The following is a 21,394-nucleotide window of genomic DNA, read 5'->3' as shown; positions in this document are numbered from 1 at the left end:
CCTTCAGTTCTTAAAGTAATGCTGGACTGTTGTTTCTCTTTACTTAGCTGATTGGTTCTAATATTTATTCTAACAGTTGTCAAACAGGATGTCAGCTGTGTACCCACTTGACTGCTTCATAACACAACTGATGGTCCCAGCTCCACCAGTGCACCCTGACAGGCACACCTGTGAGGTGAAACCATTTCAGGTTACATCAGGAAGCTCACTGAGAGAAGGCCGAGGGTTTGCAGCGCTGTCAACAAAGTGAAGGGTGGAAGCTAAAATACAGTGGCGTGCAAAAGTATTCGGCCCCCTTGAACTTTCCCACATTTTGTCACATTACAGCCACAAACATGAATCAATGTTATTGGAATTCCACGTGAAAGACCAACACAAAGTGGTGCACACGTGAGCAGTGGAACAGAAATCATACATGATTCCAAACATGTTTTACAAATAAATAACTGAACAGTGGGGTGTGTGTAATTGTTCAGCCTTTATTCTGACTTTGATATTAGATAAAATGAAGATTGATAAAGTTTACCTTTATGTACAGAATCTGAATATCGCAAAATATTCTAAACATTTGCAATAATATCGTATCGTGGGATGTATGGTGATTCCCACCTCTAATGTCAAGTGTTGTACTGAACGTTCAAGGATGATAAAACATAATGTGATTATCCGGGCCGGGTCACCGGGTCCTCAGCTGAGGAGCCCAGACCTCGCTCTCCCCGCCCACCTCCTCCAGCTTGTCCGGGGGAACACCGAGGCGTTCCCAGGCCAGCGTGTCCTGGGTCTGCCCCAGGGCCTCCTTAACCGTGGGACATGCCCGAACACCTCACCCTGGAGGCGTTTAATTTGTATGTCAGCCAAATTAAAAACGGTAAGTTACCATAAATTGTTTTTTAATTTAGAACTTTGTTAGTGTCAGTGGAGAAACATTTAGAGTTGCTCACTCAGAAAAGTCCAGTTCTTAGTACTGTGTACTCAGTGAATACTTTGTCCTAACCTAGTCACCTTAAGTACATTTTTATTTTTTTGAGGCAACAAATTTGCATAATTTTTTGAAGTTCTGACAACAAATGAGATTGTTCAATCAGTACTTTTACTGCAGTATTGTCAGCACTAGTGCGTGTACTTCTACTGCAGTACAGAACATCTCTACTTTTGCCTCCTGTGATGCAGGCAGATGGGAAACCTCGGACAATTTAGCAGTTGTAGTTCTTTTAAATAAAGCTGCTTCAGTGTGACCTCACAAACAAACTTTATTTAAACATCCAGATTATCTCGTGTCTTTCCTGATATCGCTCCATATTGTGACAGATGCCAAACTGCTGAAGCCTCACTGATCCACATGTACTGGTCTTGTCCCAGTCTCCTTCAGTTCCTGACAGAGGTTTTTCATACCCTGTCCAGGATTCTCAGAGTGACACTGGCCCCGACCCTCTTCTCGCTCTGTTTGGCATCAGTGGGAATGAGGTGCCTCTAAAAGACGGGAGCCATCATTCACCCTCCAGGTGGAGGGACGCTGCCTCTCCCACTCACACACACGGGGGATATATGACCTCATGTCGTGTCATGCGGGGTCGTTTCCTTGATGCATTTCCAAATCTATACCAATTTTTCAGGTTCATGCACCTGCCTCATGTCAGCTGTGGAAATACAGTGACCTGGGGGGAATGAATGGGATTATTTTGCAGGGACTTTGTTATCTGGGGAAACACTTTATTTATTTTTACACATATACAGTAGATGTGTCTGTGTATTTATTTTCTTTATTTTCCTTTCCCCCCTAAATTCTACAGCCTTAAGTGTACGGACCAATGACCCCAAACGTACAAACTATCCTTCTCTTCTCCTTTTGTTTATATGTATAAAGAAAAAACTCTTAATAAAAAACATTATTTAAAAAACCTCATTTAAACAACAGAGTAAAAAAGTTTATAAAGGGGTAAAATCATCGGAGTATTTGGTGATTTTATACAACAGCAGCATCAGTCCTCAGCTCCTTCCTGTCACCTGGCTGCACAGGTGACCTCTTTCACATTTACCAGACTGTTAGTTTACACTTTTGTGGTTTGTTTATGTTTGATTACGTCATCACCTACAGGCTGCCCAGTGTAGCGGCTGACGTGATGACATCACACCTGTCAGTGTGTCTCAGGGTCCAGTTTAAATCCTTCAAAAACAGAAGAGCGATACAGAAACATTTAGCTTTACTCAGGTTTTATGGAAACATATCGTTAGTTTCATCTCTGACAGCATCTGATCAGAATTTGTACTTTTTTTTACCAAAACGTGTTATTTGGTTTTACTGACTTTAGTGAGAAAGACTCGCATGCTTTTCCCTCATCGATCAAACTCCACATCTGTAAATGTAAGCTGTCCACTCTCAGGACAGAAACAGAAAGTTTGTTCCTGTCTCAACAAGAAAGCTTTAAAAACATGAATATTTGTAATATTTTAATGTCTTATTTAATTATTCAGTGTGTCTGTGTTACTTTCCCCCGTTTAATCTGTATTTCTATCCTGTGTGTTTACAGTTGTACAATGAGATACAGAGCATCTCCAACCAGTGGCGTGTCTAGAAAATGTTTGTTGGGGGGGCCAGGTAGGGGCACAGATTTGGAGAAGGGTGGCAGATTTAATTGGCAGATAATGTTTTAAAAAAAAATTCTACCAACCGTTAACCATAATTCAATAACCCTATAAACCTAATAACCAAATGCACTTTTAACTCTTATTAGAATGAGATTTTAACCACTACGGTGCAAAGTTTTTAGATACTGCGTTGATAAAGTACAAGAGATACAATCAGTCAGTGTTTACTCAGCATTCAAGGACATCAATATTTGCATAGTATTTTTACTGACATGTAGTGCACATATGTTTTGGGCAAAAACATTTTTGAAAATTAAAATACGAACATTTGTAACAAACAATTGACAAATTAGCCAGTTCCAATGTAAAACTTTATCTGCCTGTTAAAAAAAGAAGATAATCTTCTCACAAACTGGTGTTTGATTTTGAAACAGGAAAAAAGTGGGGAAACAAATGAAAAGACGAACATTTGAATAAAACCTGAAAGCAAGTAAATACTTTCTATGCTGCCTTATGGTAAACTTTGGTAATATTGATAAAGAACAACACTGGCTGATGATGAAATACAGTCAGCTGGCATGGTGACACTGCCAGTATTAACCTGCAGGGCTGGACTGGGACAAAAAAAATTGGGCATTTTTACTACAGACCGACCCACCAGGTAGTAAAGCCATAAAGACTTTGACTGAAAACAAACCCTGTTGTGACAGTGATGCACAGTCTTGTTGGTATATGTATGATTTCTATACATTTTACGTCAGATAAAAACTTTGGTTGTAAGATTTAGATAATTATTTAATAAAAACTAGGTATTTTAAATGAGAATAAGAAAGAAAAGTATTTCTTTGTGCCCCCCCTTTCCCTGTTAATGCCCTACCTGCCCCCCCTGGCAAAACTTTCCTAGACCCGCCCCTGCACAGTTACCAGCTGTCAGCTACATAAAAAAGGATCCTGGTGTTATTTGTCTCTCAGAAACAGCTCATAACTTCAACTCATTCATGTCACCTAAAAGGTAAACCTGTTTCTCCATCACCTGTTCAGCTCTGATGGTTCAGTAAGGACATCTCCTGGTTTCATCTTCATGTTTCCCTCTCACCAGATAACCAAACCGACATCATGACCAGCAGCTTTGCAGCTGTGGCTCCAGCAAACATCAGCTGATACTAGAAATTAATATTAAATAAATTCTAACAGCTGATCAAGCTTAAACGTGCTGCTGTTGTTTAGCGCGACATCCGCTGGTTTCCTCTTTCGGCGCAAAGTGGGCGATAAACAAACAAGAGAGACGATCAGCTGATCATTGATCAGTTTCATGATTGAAGTAGAAACAGGAGAGAGAGGGGGGAGAGAATGAGAGAAGAAGAGGCAGCTGTGCAGCATAAACACAGAATAACTCCAGCTTTGTGTCTTTTTTCCATTCTAGCTAAAGTCCGGGACAAACTGCGTCTCTTCTCAGCTCAATACGAAACGTGTAATATTTTCTCTGAATGAGGGACCATTCCATTTTTTTAAGGAGCCGTTGGCAACTCTACTAACCTTATGAATAAAATAAAGTTCACTATCAGTAACATCATAGCACCCACCCAGCTGTATAAAAACTCCGTCAAACTGGCTAGAACGCAGTATGAGTTATTGCAACTGACAGTAAAAAGTCAGCAACATGAAAATAAACTCCACCTAAACTTGGTTTATATCTGACCCAGATAGACTGCAGGTCATAACTTCTTACCTGAAGTTCAGTTCACCTGACACTCGGACTGGTGGCTGCTTCGGGTCTCTCCTCCTGCCTCCCCTTCCCTCATCCACCTGTTGCCTCTGTGGAAGCCCCGCCATAGCCACCACCAAACAACTGAGTTATTTCTACACATCGACCTGCATCTGGCCAATCCACCACCTCTCATTGTTCATGCCGTTACAAAAAAAATAAAAAATAAGTCATCGGGCATATGCCCGGTATGCCCGATGGCCAGTCCAGCTATGTTAACCTGCAACCAAATCTGCAGCTCCATACAGCAATGTTACGACTTAGATTATATCTTATAACTCATAACTCTTATGTTAGCTGCCCTCAGTAGCATACTGTCTGAAATATTCCACAGCTGCAATAATTCTTTAAGTGTTATTTTTTTCCTTGGTATTCTAATTTCACCGAAGTTTACTAAACTCAACAAACTTGATATTACTTACCGGGACATTTATTCTGTCCTCATTTTCTTTCACCGAAAAATTGTTTCCAGCAGTGCCATCTTTCGCGCTTGGCTCTCCTACCTTTGCTAACGTGATGCGCATAGCGCAGAAGCCGATGCTGCATTCACTTACACTCGGATATCTGAGCGTCACCGTGAAAACATAATCGGACATTTGATATTTGATTGAATTTTATTGTTTTGCCTTTGGGGTGGCACCTGGGGTGGCCAGTCTGGTTTGGGGGGTGGCCTGTGCCCCCCCAGGCCACCCCGCTGGACACGCCATTGTCTCCAACTCAGTGCAAACGTGTGTGTGTGCGTGTGTGTGTGGGAGGGTGCACAGTTCTGCAGCACTATATTTATATGAACAGTATTACCAGAAAAAACGGGGGGGAAAGGAAACAAATGTACAAATATACAATCCGGTGTCAGAAGTAAATATGTAAATAAATAGTGTGTTTTGTATATATAGTTATAGGCTGTTATTCCTTGTTTTCAGAAGGGCCGTCTGTCCCGTGTTGATCGATCACTGAGACACTTTCTTATTCATGTATTGATCAGTTTGTCATCATTCGATCAGGTTTACATTTTATTCTGTGTCGGCCTCCGAGTACGCTGATAAAGAACCCGGAAATTTGTTATTTTTTCTGCTGTGACGTAAAATCCTCGTCGCCCGCTGCGGACGTCATCGGCGTAGCGACACGTGCTTCTTTCTCTCGTTAGCAGTTAGCTTAGCAGCGCGGCGAAGCGCGGACTGGTGAATCCGGACTTCTGCGACATTCAGTAGGATTAAAAGCTCCGAGGAACATGGCTGCTGCCGGGGCTCAGGGTAGGAAGAGAATCCTGAAGGAAGAAGATATGACCAAGGTGGAGTTTGAGACCAGCGAGGAGGTGGACGTCACCCCTACCTTCGACACCATGGGCCTCCGGGAGGACCTTCTCCGCGGGATCTACGCCTACGGTAGGCCGGGGTTCGGCGCGGCCTCCGGGGGAAAGCTAGCTCAGCTAGTCATCTGTAAAGCTAAAGTCGGCGCAGTGTGTTTGAGTAGGCGAATTAAAGATATTTCACTGTCCTCGGTTCGACCCCGGGGGCATCGTATCCGGAGGGGTGCCGTTAGTCTGACTCTCCGGCTTTTAGTTCTTTCCAGAAGCTCTCCAATTAGCATTAGCTCGACCTGCTAACGTGTCTGCGCACTTTCAGTGGCGGAGAAACAGATGTTCTGATAGACCTGACTTTAGACCGGACTCTGGGGCTGCTGAGCCGGTGTGTGACCCGGCTTGGTCCATGGCTCAGTGTGATGTAGGAAACAAAAACTTTATTGAAATGTGTACAAACAAAGAAGCATTCATCTGTTGATCATGTTCAGTTAAATTATTTAAGTGATAAGTAATTTGTGGGCTGATCCGAACAACCTTCAGAGACTCTTCAAACAGCTCGAGATCAGCTCTGAATTCTCCCCATTTGTCAATAAAATGTTTTCCATTAAACTGTTAATTAAATTCCACTTCAGCACTGAGTGAGCTGATTCCCCGGCCTGCAGGCATTACAAATTCTGTCTATCACAGAAAACATCCACTTTAAATCTGAGTGTAATAAAATCATTAGTTGGGTAAAACTCATATAAAATGTTAAAACTGAGCTCTTCTTTTAGGAAGGATTGGATGTGAGATGTATATTTTTCTGATATTTTGGTTAAAAGTCTTTAAGGATGTGCTTCCTTTTAACCGGATTAGAAAAAAATGCTTTCAGTAAGATAATTATAATACTTTTTAGATTTTTCTGCCACTAAATTCAGTATTTTCAAAGTGGTGGTGGTGTGGTAGAGCCGGGATCTTCTCTAACCTTAGATGTTAGAGAGACTAGCATCGCTGTTATCAGCTGATTATAACCTCGGTGAAGTTTAAACAACAGCATCGTAGTCAAAGGAGCTTACAAAGAAAAGCGTCTGGACTTCTTTAAGTTGCTTGAAGACGTTTCACCTCTCATCCGAGAAGCTTCTTCAGTTCTAAGGTCAAATGGTGGAGAGTCCCAGATATAAACCTAGTGGGAGTATCCCCCCACAGAGGGACAAAAGGACCCCCTGATGATCCTCTAATCGCCTGAGCCAAGGTGTGAAACTGGGTGTGGGTCACAATGAGCCAGAGTTTCGGGTGTGTTCATTGTGAAACCTGGCCCCACCTTATCATGCGAATTCCTGAGGTCAGATGGCCCAGGATGTGAGTGGGCGTTAAGGCATCTGGGAAGGGATCTCAAAACTGGATTATAGATGGCAGAGAGTTGGTGTCGTAAGCCCCGCCTCTGTTCAAAGATGGTCGCTCACAGTGGACACAGATGCTTCTTTCACTCCTCTTTCAAACCATCTGTCCTCTCTGTCCAAAATGTGAACATTGGCATCCTCAAAGAGTGACCTTTATCCTTAAGATGCAGATGGACTGCTGAGTCTTGTCCTGTGGAGGTGGCTCTTCTGTGTTGTGCCATGCGCTTGTGAAGTGGCTGTTTGGTCTCTCCAATGTAGAGGTCTGGGCATTCCTCGCTGCACTGTACAGCAAACACCACATTGTTAAGTCTGTGTTTTGGCGTTTTGTCTTTCGGGTGAACCAGTTTCTGTCTGAGCGTGTTGCTGGGTCTGAAATGCACCTGGATGTCATGCTTGGAGAAAACTCCTGAATTTCTCTGATACACCGGCTACATAGGGGATGACAATGTTGTTGCGTCTGTCCTTCTTATTCTCCCTCGCTGGTGTCTGAGCTTCTTCTAAAAGAAGACCAGACACCACAGGACAAGACTCAGCAGACTCAGACCTTAGAACTGAAGAAGCTTCTTGGATGAGAGGTGAAACGTCTTCAAGCAACTTAAAGAAGTCCAGACGCTTTTCTTTGCAAGCTCCTTTGACTACGATGACCTGGATGACTGAGAACCTTCACAGACAACAGAATCACCAGCACCGCTTTCATGAAGCGATGTTTTTACTGGTCTGAAATTGTGTTTATGAACCCAGTAGAGAAGAACCTGTTGATGGGGAACCTATTCCATCCAAAGTCACCTGAATCACCATGGGTTTAATAATGTGGTGTGATGTGTGTGAGGCCAGTGCTGGGTAAACCGGCTGTGTTCATGTTCCTTTGCAGGTTTGGGAGTTGCAGTAATTAGTCCTGGTTACATACTTGCTGTGAGCTCTAAGCTTCTTAGATCTTTCCAAACGAGTTGCCCGTGAGACCGTCGGATTTATTTAAGAGCATCTATGAAATAACCGTCTCATTCTTCAATAAAATGTTTGTTTTACATCCGCACTTAGAGCACAACTAAATCAAAAATATCGACAGTCATTAGTTTCTTTTAGTTAAAGCCACCGAACAGAACGAGCAGAGACGCTGAGTGTGGCCGATGTTTGTCAGAGTGAAGGCTGCAGCAGCCTGTCTGCACCTCAGCTTGTTGTGTTGATGGCTGAAGTATCGTCACGGTGTCTGTAAGCTTAAAGCAGACTCTGAGCAGAGGAAGAGGAAGTTAACGTCACTGTTGGAACATTTCTACACAAATAAATGTGGAGTTTACTCTTTACCCGCTTGAACATCATCACCATCACCTCGCAATGAATCCTGGGATAGGGTGGGCTACGAAGGATACATCCGGCCCAGGGCTGTGCGGTATGCTATCGTTTGTTTCACGGTGATGCGAAATCCACTGTTTATGGATGCGGGGACAGAGAATCCCAGCACGACCAGTTTAGACGAGGCAGAACCAGGTAGCTGCAAACAGACGGACCAGTCCACACAAATCCAGGACCTTATTCCTAAACGAGGGCCGCCTCTGTTGCGCGGACACGGTTTGGTTATGAAACGTCTGACACGGAAAACGGCACAATGTAAGTTCTGGCACAAAGCGGCGCCACCTCAGACTCGAACAGCACAGAGCTCTTCTCAGGTGGCAGAGAGTGGAGAGAGTTTACGGACGTCAGGTGCTCCAAACCAACCTCAGACTCAAACGCTACAACGGGCGTTTTCCCCGCAGCACGCCGTGTAGAAAGACTCACAAAGAAAATGGCGGCCGTTACAACTTCTATCTAAAAATAGATGGTTTCATGCATCGGTCAGAACACTCCGCTGAAAACGCCTCACACGGGTCGAGTTACAGAAAAAGCACATTTAGTGACAGATGAGGTTATCGGGAGATAACCGGGTCATATCGCCCAAATCTGTGGAAAAAAGGAGGAAGCTTTAATTGGGACCGCCTTCGCCTTCCCGGGGCTGCTGCGTGCTTCAGGTTACTGTAATGACCCTGATGTCACTGAGAGGCGTCGTCTCGCTGCTTTCAGGAACCCCGGGAGGATTTCAGATTGCATAAAGTGTTTCAGAATTATGGTCATTTAAAAGAATGTTGAGAAACCTGTGGCCGGGTTAAAATAAAGTTGTTTGAAGGACAGATGTTTTGTGCACTTTGCTAGTTGTAAATAAAGTTTTCTGGCAGTGACGCAGTGTTCGTGTTGCAGGATTTGAGAAGCCGTCAGCGATCCAGCAGCGAGCCATCAAGCAGATCATCAAAGGCCGTGATGTCATCGCTCAGTAAGCGTTTCCCTCCTCTCTCCTCGTCCTTTCCTCTTCCCTCGCTGTTCTTGTTGCCGTGTAGCTCTCGTGCCTCCAAATGTTCTAACAGCTGCTGTCTGCAGGTCTCAGTCTGGAACGGGAAAGACCGCCACCTTCTGCGTGTCTGTGCTGCAGTGTCTCGACATCCAGGTGAGTCTGTTGCAGCCTCGGTGGGCGTGGCCTTTTCAAGCAGATGGGTTAAACTGTTATTGTGACACTGTGATGCGTTTCCTGTCTGCAGGTGAGGGAGACGCAGGCTCTGATCCTCGCTCCGACTCGAGAGCTCGCTGGACAGATTCAAAAGGTATGCCTGCGCCTCGTCACAGCTGGCCGATCACCTGTGATCATATGTGCTGCATTCTGATTGGCTGTTTGCACGTGCGCGCAGGTGCTGCTCGCTCTGGGAGACTACATGAACGTGCAGTGTCACGCCTGCATCGGGGGCACCAACGTGGGCGAGGACATACGCAAGCTTGACTACGGCCAGCACGTCGTGGCGGGCACGCCAGGACGAGTGTTCGGTGAGTTTGAGTAGGTCATGTGACCCGCACCTGCTGTCATCGTCGCGTCCGATCGGTTGAGGTGGGAGACGCTCCAAATTCAAATTATAATTTGATAAAACGAGATCCAGTCAGACGAAACCTGTTTCCAGGTCATGATCTCGGCGCTCAGGATGGCGAGAAGCCCATTAACAACGCCACCTTGAAACAGGAAGTGAAAACGTTTATCTGCTGGTGCCTTTGGCCTGGCAGTGTGAAAGAGGCGTGATGTCGTTCACTACGCTGCCAAAAATATTCGCTCGTCTGCCTTCATGTTCGCGTGAACTCGATCGACCTCCCGGTCTTAATCCACAGGCTGGACGCACGTCCGTGAGGTCGATGCTGGAGGAAAAGGCTCACAGCCCCGTGCTGTTCTGTGGGGCTGAGGTCAGGACTTCCACACCAGGAAGGGGCTGTTCCCACAGGGCTGGGACCGGGAAATTGTCCAACATGTCGCATTTCACTGGAGCAAACCCACCTCCACCAGGCTTACACCTGTCTGTTCATAAACCTGTCAGAGCTGGACGCAGCCGCGGCTCTGCTCCACGATCACACACATAACGTGAACAATGTGAAAGACTATGGGCTCAAATTGTGGTCATAAATATTTTGTACTTGTAAATCAGTTTTGTATGAGTAAAAAGAATTTGTGTGTGGACTTATGCGTGTGAAACTCTGCACTCAAGTTTTAGGTTACAAATACGAATTTTGACTCTATTTTTCTTCCTGTCAGCTGATTGGTCAATGTCATGTCAATCACAAATTTAACTATGCAATCAGAGAACAGATGGGTTTGGCTGTCCGGTTGTTCAGTCTGACGTCACTAGCCGTGTCTGGGTCTAAACTCCGCTGCAGGTCCATATATCAAACGATCACTGTGGCATTACTGAGAGTTGAAAAACTGTCTAAAGTCTTTCATCTTTAATAAAATGATCAGCGTTCTGCTCTACCAGGTGTAACAATTGAGTTTAACATCCAGGCATCCATGAAAACGGAATTTATGACATTTAACGGAGTTAGAAGTTAGCAGGGAGTTAGCTCGCTAGCTTCTATCTAAATACAATATAGCATGTCCTGACTGCGGGGTTTTGGAAACAAATTAAAACGTACAGCTCTGTTATCACTTCCAGCATAAATGAAGACAGAAAACTAAACAGCAGTGACGTTTGTAGGGTTACTGAAGTTGGGCTAGCTGGTATATAATGATGTGCTACGTGACAGCTAGCGACACAGCTATGTTAGCATAATATAAACAAGCTAACTTTTTTTCCACTCGATAAAAGTTAACGTGAGTGTTCTCGGTGGTCAGGAACAAATGTAATCGCATGGCAGGATGCTGTAAAAGGACCAAACTTCAGCCAGGAGAACAACTGAGATAATCCATCCACAATACGAGGTTAGTCATTCATATACTGCTGCATGGGCTGGGCTGTAGTTACATCCTAAGGTTTTAAAAACTGAGCTTAAATAAATGATTAGCGGTAATAAAAGCCGAGGGAGGTCAACAGTGATCACTGACTGTTTTAGGAGCTTTTTGAGATCAAATAGAAGAAAATACAAAACATTAAACATGTTAACAACACAAAAGCCATATTAAACGCAGACTACTTTAGACCCGGAAGTAGGATTCGTCACGTCATCACTGAACAACCGGGTTGGAGGGGGGCTTTACGGAGCTGCAGGTCCTTGAAGGGTGATACAGTTTGAAGCTGGAGGATCTCTATATAAATATCCGATAGCAGCTAGGTCCCCTAACTTTGAGCAGCTGTTGAAAGGATAAAGTTGTGCTATATCAGTGGTTAGAAATACATTATTACTTTAGGATTAGTTTAACACAAAGTCAGGGCTGACCCGGGACCATGGCTGTGAGTCACAGTGCGCAGCATGAAGGTCCTTTCACATCGGACGCAGCATGTGCTGCTAATGCTAACTGCTAACTAAAGGCAAAGGATCCAGGATTTGTTGCGCTGGCTGCTGGGCTCTGTGTGCAGCAGCTCTACCTGTACTAGATGCACCTGTCGTTTCTATCTCTGACTTTATCTCCTCTACAAGAGTTTCTGTTGTTTTCAAATGTTCTTCAAATGTTCAATAAAAACATGTATCGTTAATTCATAACCAGAAAGCTTTGTAACTATCCCCACTAGTGAAGACTGTGTCATTTCCACAACACTGAAGGAAAACGCTGGGCTGGCATGTAAAAGGACATTTATTCCCTCAGGACCTGAAGCTCCATAAAGCACCCCTCCAATAGCCAAACTCTGATTGGATAGTTAAATTTGTGATTGACATGACATTGACCAATCAGCTGAAAGGAAGAAAAATAAGGTCAAAATTTGTACGTGTAACTTGAAACTTGAGTGAAGACTTGACTAAGTCCAAACAGAAATTCTTTTTACACATACAAAACTGATTTACAAGTTCAAAATATTTATGACCACAATTTGAGCCCATGAAAGACAGCTGCTGGAAACATGTGAAACATGTTCGTTTACGTAAAAGGTTCTGTTTGTGCTCTGAGGTCTCGCTGGAGAGGAGAACGTAGTCGGTTGCTCCGGGTGTTCTCTGCACGCACAATCTCACACACACAGACGATGTTACATTGAAGTAAGGCTGTTCGATATATCTCGAATGACGAAATAAAAACATTTATCGTTTCATATTGTGCTATCGTTTGTTCCATGGTGTCGCAAAATAGACTTTGCGGCAATATTTGTTCATGGTTTTGACGGTCACTGTACTGTAAATGTTTAAAATTCTGTCCCGTGTAGACGGGAAAGGCAGCGTTGGCTCTGATGCCGCGTCGAAGCGTTTTCTTTCTCTGCGTCCATCTTTGTTTTACCAACTTTCTCCCAGGTGCTGACACGCTAGTGACAAATGGCGCCATCTGCTGGCCTGAAAAAGCAACTGCTTTTATTACTCTTGTTTATAATAAAATCTCGATATTGCCAGACTAAATATCACAACATTACGCTGTATGGAGTTTTATTAATCACTCCTGTGTGTCTGGAGGAAATGTCTGGGCACCATGTGTAAAAAGTTGTTCAGCTTCTGGCTCCTGATTGGCCAGCCTCTGACTGCAATAGCCAATAGGAGCTCACCTTTGTTTGTTTACTTCAGACATGATTCGGCGCCGCAGCCTGAGAACAAGAGCCATCAAGATGCTGGTCCTGGACGAGGCAGACGAGATGCTCAACAAAGGTGAGCGCGTGTCACCTGGAGCAGGAACACACCTGAGAACTCTGTGATGTCACACCTTAACCACCAGACTGAAACACCTGTCCAGCGTCTAACTTCCTGTCGGCTTTCTGTGTCCAGGTTTCAAGGAGCAGATCTACGACGTGTACCGCTACCTGCCCCCCGCCACGCAGGTGGTCCTGATCAGTGCCACGCTGCCGCACGAGATCCTGGAGATGACCAACAAGTTCATGACCGACCCGATCCGCATCCTCGTCAAACGGTCAGTTTGACGAGGATGCGGATCGGGTTTCTGGCAGAAATGTGGAGCTGAGATTATTCAGAGTGAAACCTGATCCCACCTTACTCTCACCCTCTCTCTCTGTATGTTGATGTCTCTCGGCCGCAGTGATGAGTTGACCTTGGAGGGGATAAAGCAGTTCTTTGTTGCCGTGGAGAGGGAGGAGTGGAAGTTCGACACACTGTGCGACCTTTATGACACGCTGACCATCACGCAGGCCGTCATCTTCTGCAACACCAAGAGGAAGGTCTGTGCACGTCCTCCTGTGTGAGCAGGTGTAGCGCATCAGAGCATCATGGGAAACGTAGTGTGTTTGTGTTTCAGGTGGACTGGCTGACAGAGAAGATGAGGGAGGCCAACTTCACGGTGTCATCGATGCACGGAGACATGCCGCAGAAGGAGAGAGAGTCCATCATGAAGGAGTTCAGATCAGGAGCCAGGTGAGCGGACCAGGACCAGGACCAGGACCAGATTCTGATTCAGAGACTGACCTCTGGGTTTTTGTGTTTCAGTCGTGTGCTGATCTCCACCGATGTCTGGGCTCGAGGCCTGGATGTTCCTCAGGTTTCACTCATCATCAACTATGACCTGCCCAACAACAGAGAGCTCTACATCCACAGGTATCCCTCCACACAAACTAGTCCCCACGTGTCCTTCTGCACCAGTCAGGGAGGAGACTTGAGCAGAGTGCTTTGGGGGAGGGGCTTAGACAGGTTTGGGTCCGGTGGTCCTTTGAGGAGAGCAGGGGGTGTTTATTCGTGACTAATGCTATGACCTCTGACCTCCTTCAGGATTGGCCGGTCGGGGCGTTATGGGCGTAAGGGTGTGGCCATCAACTTTGTGAAGAATGACGACATCCGCATCCTGCGAGACATCGAGCAGTATTACTCCACCCAGATCGACGAGATGCCCATGAACGGTACGAGGGAGCCAATCAGGGGCCTGCTGATGTCACTGTTCGCATGTTGTTGTTGTTGTCGGTCTGATTCTGTTCACTGATTGGTTCACTGTTTTTCTCTCTGCAGTTGCTGATTTGATCTAACCTGGATGACATCACACCAGAGCCCCGCCCCTTCAATTCATTTTTTTCTTCCTGTTTGTTTTTTAATAGTTTTAGATGTATTTTTTTTTTAATGTTGAGGTTAAATGACTGTAAGACGGCAGGTTTGTTTTTGTAAATAAAGTTTTGGTTCCAGATGTTAAGGTGGCGTGTCGTTACTATGAGCTCATCTGCAGCGACCAGTCAAAACTCCTAAAAGTAGTCACAGCCGTGAGGAGCAAGACTCTGTCAGGCTGGCTCCACCCCTCGAGGTAACCTGAGGTTTGTCTTTGGAGGTGAACCAGACGAGCGCTCCTTCAGCAGAGAGTGTTACAGCCACAGTGCGGAGCAACGCCCACTCGATGCTGCTGAACACACCTGTGTTCTTACCACTCCCACCACAGCCTGTGTACATGTGAGGAAACCTGAGTGTATTTGCTGTGTGCAGCAACCACAAATAAATACTGCAGTATTTGGGTGTTCTCTTTCTGACCTTGTGCTTTAGTAACATGTGTCTGATCACTTGTACAGTGGACAGGTGTTACCTGACTGTCACAACTGTCCCCAACCACAGCCACGGACCGGTATGTGAGTCGTTTGGCACTGGACGCAAGAGTTGAGGCCTGGGTGTGAAATTTAAATGGTAAATGGCCTGTATTTGTATAGCGCTTTTACTAGTCCTGCCTAGGGACCCCAAAGCACTTTACACACCCAGTCATCCACCAATTCACACACGGGTGGAGCCACAGCTGCCCTGAGGCAGACTGACAGAAGCGAGGCTGCCATATCGCGCCATCTGGCCAACACCAGTAGGTGGTAGGTGAAGTGTCTTGCCCAAGGACACAACGACCGAGACTGTCCGAGCCGGGGCTCGAACCGGCGCCCTTCCAATTCACAAGGCGACCTCCCAACTCTTGAGCCACGATCGGCCTTCACAGAACACCTGATCAGGTGTATTCACATGAATCATTGATGACGATGCAGCTGCAGTAGCAAACGTACCGTTCACTGCGCTGCTCTCTGATTGGCTAATCAGGAGTTATCTTCTTCTTCTTCTTTTTTTTGTAAATATTAAACCTTATTAAGAAACAGTATACAGAACATGTATACAACCAGAACAAAATTAACATATGCCAGGGGGTGTAATACAAAGAATTACAAACATTCAAATAATTTGTAATTACTACAAATAGTAATAGTTTTCATAGCCTTTTGGTTAAGTGATCCACGAATCAATTTTATGTAACATAAAACATCATTATAGTAATGTTTAAAATTAGGGTTTTTGTTACTGTATTTGCATTTGTGAAAATAAAATTTAGCTAAGATAACTAACAAGTTTATTATAAAGTAAACATCTTCTTTTTTTTGCCTTCGAAAGAAACAAAATACAACATTTTCCCATTTCACAGTAAAGTCTTTGTAGAGATGTCCAGCAATGAATCTACTGAAGTCTTTCCAAAATGTTCTAGCGTATGAACAGATCCAGAAGAGGTGCTGCAGTCTCAGGATGGCTTCCACAAAATCCACAGCTCACATTTATGTCCCTTTTGAACTTTGTCATGTAATGATTAGCAGGATAAAATTTGTGCAGTATTTTAAATGAGACTTCCTTCACTTTATTCGTTACAGATACTTGTTAGGAATTGTCCATACTTTTCCAGTTAATGTCACTGACAAAGGAATCCCAGTAAGAGACCACATGTGGGACAGTTAGAGATTCTGTCCTGAACAAAGCACGAATATTCTTATTACTTTTACTGTGGTTTGTTAGACAGATTCTTCCTATGTGTGAGTTCTCTTCTTCTTTTGTAGTGTGTAGTGTGACGGTGACGTATTTCCGGTGCCGTCGTCGTGAAGCAGCTAGGCTGCCGAAAGCGGAAAAGAAGAAACGCTTTGTTGTTCTGTTTCACAGACGCGTCGATATCTGTGGTCTCACCTGGCGGACAGGTGAGTGCAGAACCTGGTAATACGAACCGGATCGAGCTAAGCGCTCTGACCGGGAGCTGAATATCGCGCTTAGCTTTTGCTAATTGAACTAGCTGTGCTAAGAGTGGCTCCGCGCTAGCCTTAGCACAGACCGGCCATTGATCAGTGGTCATGAGAATTTGCATAATTAAGATTAAGGACCTCCCAGCCCATTGTTCCTCAGTGGGCTGGTTTCAGTCATTATGCAAATGTCCTGTTTATAAGATTGAAACTTGCAGTCAGCTGAGACTGAAGACGTCACCTGATGATGACGAAACGTTTCTCCCACTGAAAACATCCAGATGAACAGAATCATGCATCAAGACGATGCAACATGTGGTACCCGGAGTGTGGAATATGTAAACAACTCTAACCAGTTAACCTGGAGCTCCGCCTCCGCTGTAGCCTGGCTCCGCCTCAGGTCAGGCCACGATGATGTGAAGGATGGGTACTTCACCCGAAAGAGTTTAGGTTAAAGGTTATGGTTTAGGGTTAAAACAGGGTTCCTGTTATAGCATAATTGTGTTCTGAGTGCGTGCAGAACATGGTTATTACACGAGCCAATCATGGCTAGCTCTGATTGGCTGCAGTAGGCTTTTCTGGGTCACATGTTTCTGACAAATTCCTCATCTTTCTGCAGGAGTCGCATCCCCACCTCCTCTCAGCAGATTTTCTGCAGGTCGAAGGTCATGGCACTGATCTCTTTGGAGGATCTCGATGGATTGGATGACGAGCAGCTGGACGATGACATCACAGACAACCCCGAGCCAATGGATGAAGATGAGTCGGAGCGCCTGATGAGTCACTGGCAGGCTGTCGCCAGCACACACCAGGTGTCAGTTCCTCAAGGTCAGGGGGTGGGGCCAGTTTCTGTGTGATGCAGGCACTGATTGATCAGGGGTTGATTGTTTATGTGCTTATTTCTGTACAAGGCCTCTGATTGATGCTCAGCATGGAGATATTCAGGTGTTTTTTTTCACCTGTCATATTTCGCCCCAAAAAGGGGTGTAGCCACTCAGAATGAAAACTTACCTGTCTGAGTGGCGCCGCCCCACCGTAGTGCTCTGATCCATGGTGGAGGCTTCGTGGTAGCCACTGCCGCCTCTCCTCAGCTGGTTGCTGTCTCACTTCAGTTCAGTTTTATTTACACAGCGCCAAATCACAATAACAGTCGCCTCAAGGAGCTTTATATTGTAAGGTCGACCCTACAATAACACATACAGATAAAACCCAACAATCATATGACCCCCTATGAGCAGCACTTTGGCGACAGTGGGAAGGAAAAACTCCCTTTTAACAGGAAGAAACCTCCGGCAGAACCAGGCTCAGGGAGGGGCGGGGCCATCTGCTGTCATTGGTTGGGGTGAGAGAAGGAAGACAGGATAAAGACATGCTGTGGAAGAGAGACGGAGGTTAATAACAGATATGATTCAATGCAGAGAGGTCTGTTAACACATAGTGAGTGAAGAAGGTGGTTAAATGATTACATCCTTAAAGTCCGTTACAGCACTTTCAGAAAAACATCTGCTGTGATGAAATCTTCACTGCTGTGTAATCAATTACTGCACAGAAAACAGAACTTCCTGTTCTGTTTTCCAGAAATGAGAGGACCCATACAGGAAATGACACGCAACAGCCAGCAGAGGGAGCCCCTCCCCTTCACACCCATCTCAAGCCACGAGAAGGTAAATGCCCTGACCCTAAAACCTAACCCCGCCCCCTCTCCGTCAGTGCTGATGTGTGGTACCACCCACAGATGGGGGAGGTGCAGTACGAGGAGCGGCTGTACCCGGCCGGTCACTGGGCGTCCGTGACACGAGGAGACGACCTGTACGAGCAGAGCATCTCCATGGCCTTCATGAAGCTGATGCGCTTCATCTGCAAGGAGAATTCTGCAGGTCAGGCTACGCCCACCACCCGCCAGCCACACCGCACGCTTGCTGGACCGTTCAGCTGCGATCGATGCCTGCAGGTCACGTGATTGTGTTGTTGCTCATGTACAGGTAGATACCTGGGGATGACCGTACCCATCATCAGTTACATCCGTATGGCGAAGGACGGCAAGACATTTGAGAAGGATGTGGAGACGGCGTTTTTCCTTCCCGCCGCGCTCCAGCACAGCCCGCCGCAATCCTGCGACCCTGACATCAGCATCGTCTACAGACAGCCAATCAGAGTGGTCACCAGGTGAGAAGATCATTGCCACATTGTGGTTTGTGATGTGGGCGGGGTCACAGAAGACAACCTGAACAGGAAATGTGACATCAGACAATAATAATAACAACAACAATAACAATTAAATGATTGAAGCTCCAGAGGTTAAAGTGCAGCAGCGAGCTCAGCACTGATTGGCTGTTGTGGTCATACTTCAACCATCAGCAGACATGAAGAGGTGACAGGAAGTGACCCGTCAGATGGGGGTTTCGAATGCTGAAGCCCTTTCTCAATTCTCAAGTACGCAAGTCCAGACTTGCTGAGAATGCGAGCAGGACTCGAGCAGGACTCGACAAGCGTACTTGATGATTTCATCGGTCCGGCGTTTTTACTGCCGTCCCCTCTTAGTTTAACTGTGAGTAATATGTTATATAATAATAATGGATTGGATTTATATAGCGCTTTTCAAGGCACCCAAAGCGCTTTACAATGCCACTATTCATTCACACATTGGTGGAGGCAGCTACAGGTGTAGCCACAGCTGCCCTGGGGCAGACTGACAGAAGCGAGGCTGCCATATCATCGGCCCCTCTGGCCAACACCAGTAGGTGGTAGGGTAAAGTGTCTTGCCCAAGGACACAACGACCAGGACAGAGAGCCCAGGGATCGAACCGGCGACCTTCCGGTTACAGATGCGCTTCCCAACCCCCTGAGCCACGGTCGCCCACAGTTATGAAGCTTAACTTTAATCTCAGCCAAACCGGTTTACTCAGGAACAAATAACAACAACAACAAATAAACAAATAAAACATAGCATGTTTAAGTGATCTAAGAGACTTATCTATCATGGGGGGTTGAAAACGATGTGCTGGGAGTCCGCTGTTCTCGCCGGCTATAGTGATCCTCGACCTCCCGGTCTGCTACGGAGCTGGCGGGTCACAGATGTCTCTGAAAATGTCAGAGCGCGTTTGGACAAATGCATATCTTGATAAATCGAGCAGATATTTGATGTTTACGCAGCTACATTCTAGTTTATTTTGTGACCCCGAAAGAGATGGTCTTTTTAGCCGCGTTTGAGTTTTGGACGAAATGCATTCTGGGATATTTTGCTGTACCAAATACACAGAAGTCACCACTGATGCACGCTCGATAAAACAGGCGGAGCGAGAACACATCCGGGAATTTTTCGCGTCCTCGGCTTGATGCGTAGTTTGAATTGGAACGGTACCTGGTCTCCGACTGATGACGTATCACCGGTGCAACAACACACAAGTACGAATATTGAGACAGGCCCTGAGTCATCAGATCGTGGGCCGGGCGTGCGTCGGGTTTCGCGTCAAATTAACGACTCTGCTTTCTGATTGGGTGCAGGCCGTTCTTCGGGACGACCACGGAGGAGACGGTAGGCCGCCAGATCCTGCTGCTGTGGGAGATTCTCGGCGCCACTGATGAGCTGCACAGCGATCGGTACGCCGTGGCCGTGTACGAGAACCCAGGTGTGCCGCGACGCCGGAACGAGCTCTGGTTCATCAGGCGTGATCTTTAGGCTCCTCCCATCATGCTCTATTTCAGCACGTCCACTCACAGCTTCCTGTCAAACTGACATCAGAGCAGTCATCTGTTATGAGGACACTAAGCCCCACCCTTTCTATTAGCTCACACTTCACAGGTCTGTTCTGATTGGCTGGAGCAAGGTGATGATGCCATAAGGGCTGATTGTGATTGGTTTGTTGGTTTACTTACATCGTGTAACATTTATTTACAGACAAAAAGGAGGCTCTGCCCGCATCTTTTCAGTAATGCAATCATCATCGGTGATGTAATCGTGACCGCTGCCATGGCGTCCATTCGCATCTCTTTGAATTTCTGCAAAACAGGAAGTGACATGGTGTCGGTACCAGCACTTCCAGTTTAGTCTGATTGTAGCAACCAATCAGCTGAAAAAGCCATCTGAAAAGGAACCCCTCCCCCCGGTGCTGTCTAAAGACTGAGGTATTGATCACATGATCAGCGGCAGCCTGAAACCTTAACACATGTGGTCGAGTGCGGCGAGCCCGAAGGTCTCATACATGTCATCGCCAGAGGGGGGAGGGGTCACGGGTCAGTATGTTTTTTATGCGCCGACATCACCAGTGCGTTCAGATGATTCCTCTAAATCATTCAAGCACATCACACGTCACATGACTCCTTCAGACATCCTGCCGTCTCGCATGTGGTTCCTCGCAGGACTGTGATGTCACTGTGATGTCAAAGGTTTTGAATGTTGTGTAGATTTTGTGTGTTGTTGTTTTTCCTGCTTTGTGTAAAAATCTTGAAATAAAATGTTTGATTTCAAAAACGTTTGACTTGTTCTCTGACTCGGCAGCTCTGATTGGTTCTCGCTGGCACCTCCGTTTATGAAGCCACTGCTTCTTACGCTTCGATGGTTTCAGTTTCCCATTGGCCTGCAGGTGGCGCTGTGTGGGTCCAACAGCGACGCTCACTTTGATACTGAAAAATGCTTCGAACGATGGCAACGCCGAGTGAAACGCTTTCCTGTGTTTGTTCTTTTGGATAAACTTTATTTCCACCAGCTTCTTTTACATAGTTTCTTTTTTTCTAGTTTCAATCCTGTGTCGCTTTTAGTGTGTGGGGGGGCTGAGAGGCGGAGTCTTGCTGCTGGCTTTGCCGATGTTTGCAGTCCAGGCGGAGCTCCTGAGCAGCAGGTTAGATTTGTTTGGTCGTCTCTGTTGTCACTCGATAAGAAGTTGACAGAAGTGACGCACTGCGATTTTCAATGACATCAGTTTTTGAGGTCGTTCTTGAACGCACGTGACCCGTTCCTGTAAGTCTGCAGGTGCTCATACCTTTACTTTCACTGAGAAAT

General features: G+C 45.8%; 2 protein-coding genes and 1 long non-coding RNA gene across 3 annotated transcripts; 2 read left to right on the top strand and 1 right to left on the bottom strand.

Annotated features, from left to right (window-relative positions):
• Positions 1-1,232: 1,232 nt before the first annotated feature.
• Positions 1,233-4,887, bottom strand: LOC145429169 (uncharacterized). Its single transcript, XR_013909385.1, has 3 exons — positions 4,774-4,887; positions 4,316-4,401; positions 1,233-2,164 (listed from the first exon to the last, which is right to left on the bottom strand). It is a non-coding gene; the product is annotated as an uncharacterized LOC145429169 (long non-coding RNA).
• A 555-nt stretch (positions 4,888-5,442) lies between these two features.
• eif4a3 (eukaryotic translation initiation factor 4A3) lies at positions 5,443-14,570 on the top strand. Its single transcript, XM_026169584.2, has 12 exons — positions 5,443-5,733; positions 9,260-9,332; positions 9,437-9,503; positions 9,595-9,657; positions 9,742-9,874; positions 13,010-13,090; positions 13,208-13,349; positions 13,476-13,614; positions 13,692-13,807; positions 13,880-13,987; positions 14,159-14,286; positions 14,393-14,570. Exons 1-12 carry the CDS (start codon positions 5,580-5,582, stop codon positions 14,407-14,409), a joined length of 1,221 nt encoding a protein of 406 aa, XP_026025369.2. The 5' UTR covers positions 5,443-5,579; the 3' UTR covers positions 14,410-14,570.
• A 1,643-nt stretch (positions 14,571-16,213) lies between these two features.
• On the top strand, positions 16,214-20,866 carry soul4 (heme-binding protein soul4). Its single transcript, XM_026169600.2, has 6 exons — positions 16,214-16,356; positions 17,015-17,223; positions 17,974-18,059; positions 18,131-18,272; positions 18,378-18,561; positions 19,900-20,866. Exons 2-6 carry the CDS (start codon positions 17,064-17,066, stop codon positions 20,072-20,074), a joined length of 747 nt encoding a protein of 248 aa, XP_026025385.1. The 5' UTR covers positions 16,214-16,356; positions 17,015-17,063; the 3' UTR covers positions 20,075-20,866.
• The last annotated feature ends 528 nt before the right edge of the window (positions 20,867-21,394 follow it).

The sequence above is a fragment of the Astatotilapia calliptera genome, chromosome 6, assembly GCF_964374335.1.
Source record: "Astatotilapia calliptera chromosome 6, fAstCal68.1, whole genome shotgun sequence".
Taxonomy (NCBI): Eukaryota; Metazoa; Chordata; class Actinopteri; order Cichliformes; family Cichlidae; genus Astatotilapia; species Astatotilapia calliptera.
The sequence above is the reverse complement of the archived record's forward strand: the minus strand, read 5'-3'. Positions and strand labels throughout refer to the sequence as shown.

Excerpts from the sequence above, each read along its gene's own strand:
- eif4a3 (XM_026169584.2), top strand. The coding sequence starts at position 5,580 with ATGGCTGCTGCCGGGGCTCAGGGTAGGAAGAGAATCCTGAAGGAAGAA. Across the intron at positions 9,658-9,741 it reads TCGCTGGACAGATTCAAAAG|GTGCTGCTCGCTCTGGGAGA; the intron begins GTATGCCTGCGC and ends ACGTGCGCGCAG. Across the intron at positions 13,091-13,207 it reads AGACGAGATGCTCAACAAAG|GTTTCAAGGAGCAGATCTAC; the intron begins GTGAGCGCGTGT and ends TTCTGTGTCCAG.
- soul4 (XM_026169600.2), top strand. The coding sequence starts at position 17,064 with ATGGCACTGATCTCTTTGGAGGATCTCGATGGATTGGATGACGAGCAG. Across the intron at positions 18,060-18,130 it reads CCATCTCAAGCCACGAGAAG|ATGGGGGAGGTGCAGTACGA; the intron begins GTAAATGCCCTG and ends TACCACCCACAG. Across the intron at positions 18,273-18,377 it reads CTGCAAGGAGAATTCTGCAG|GTAGATACCTGGGGATGACC; the intron begins GTCAGGCTACGC and ends GCTCATGTACAG.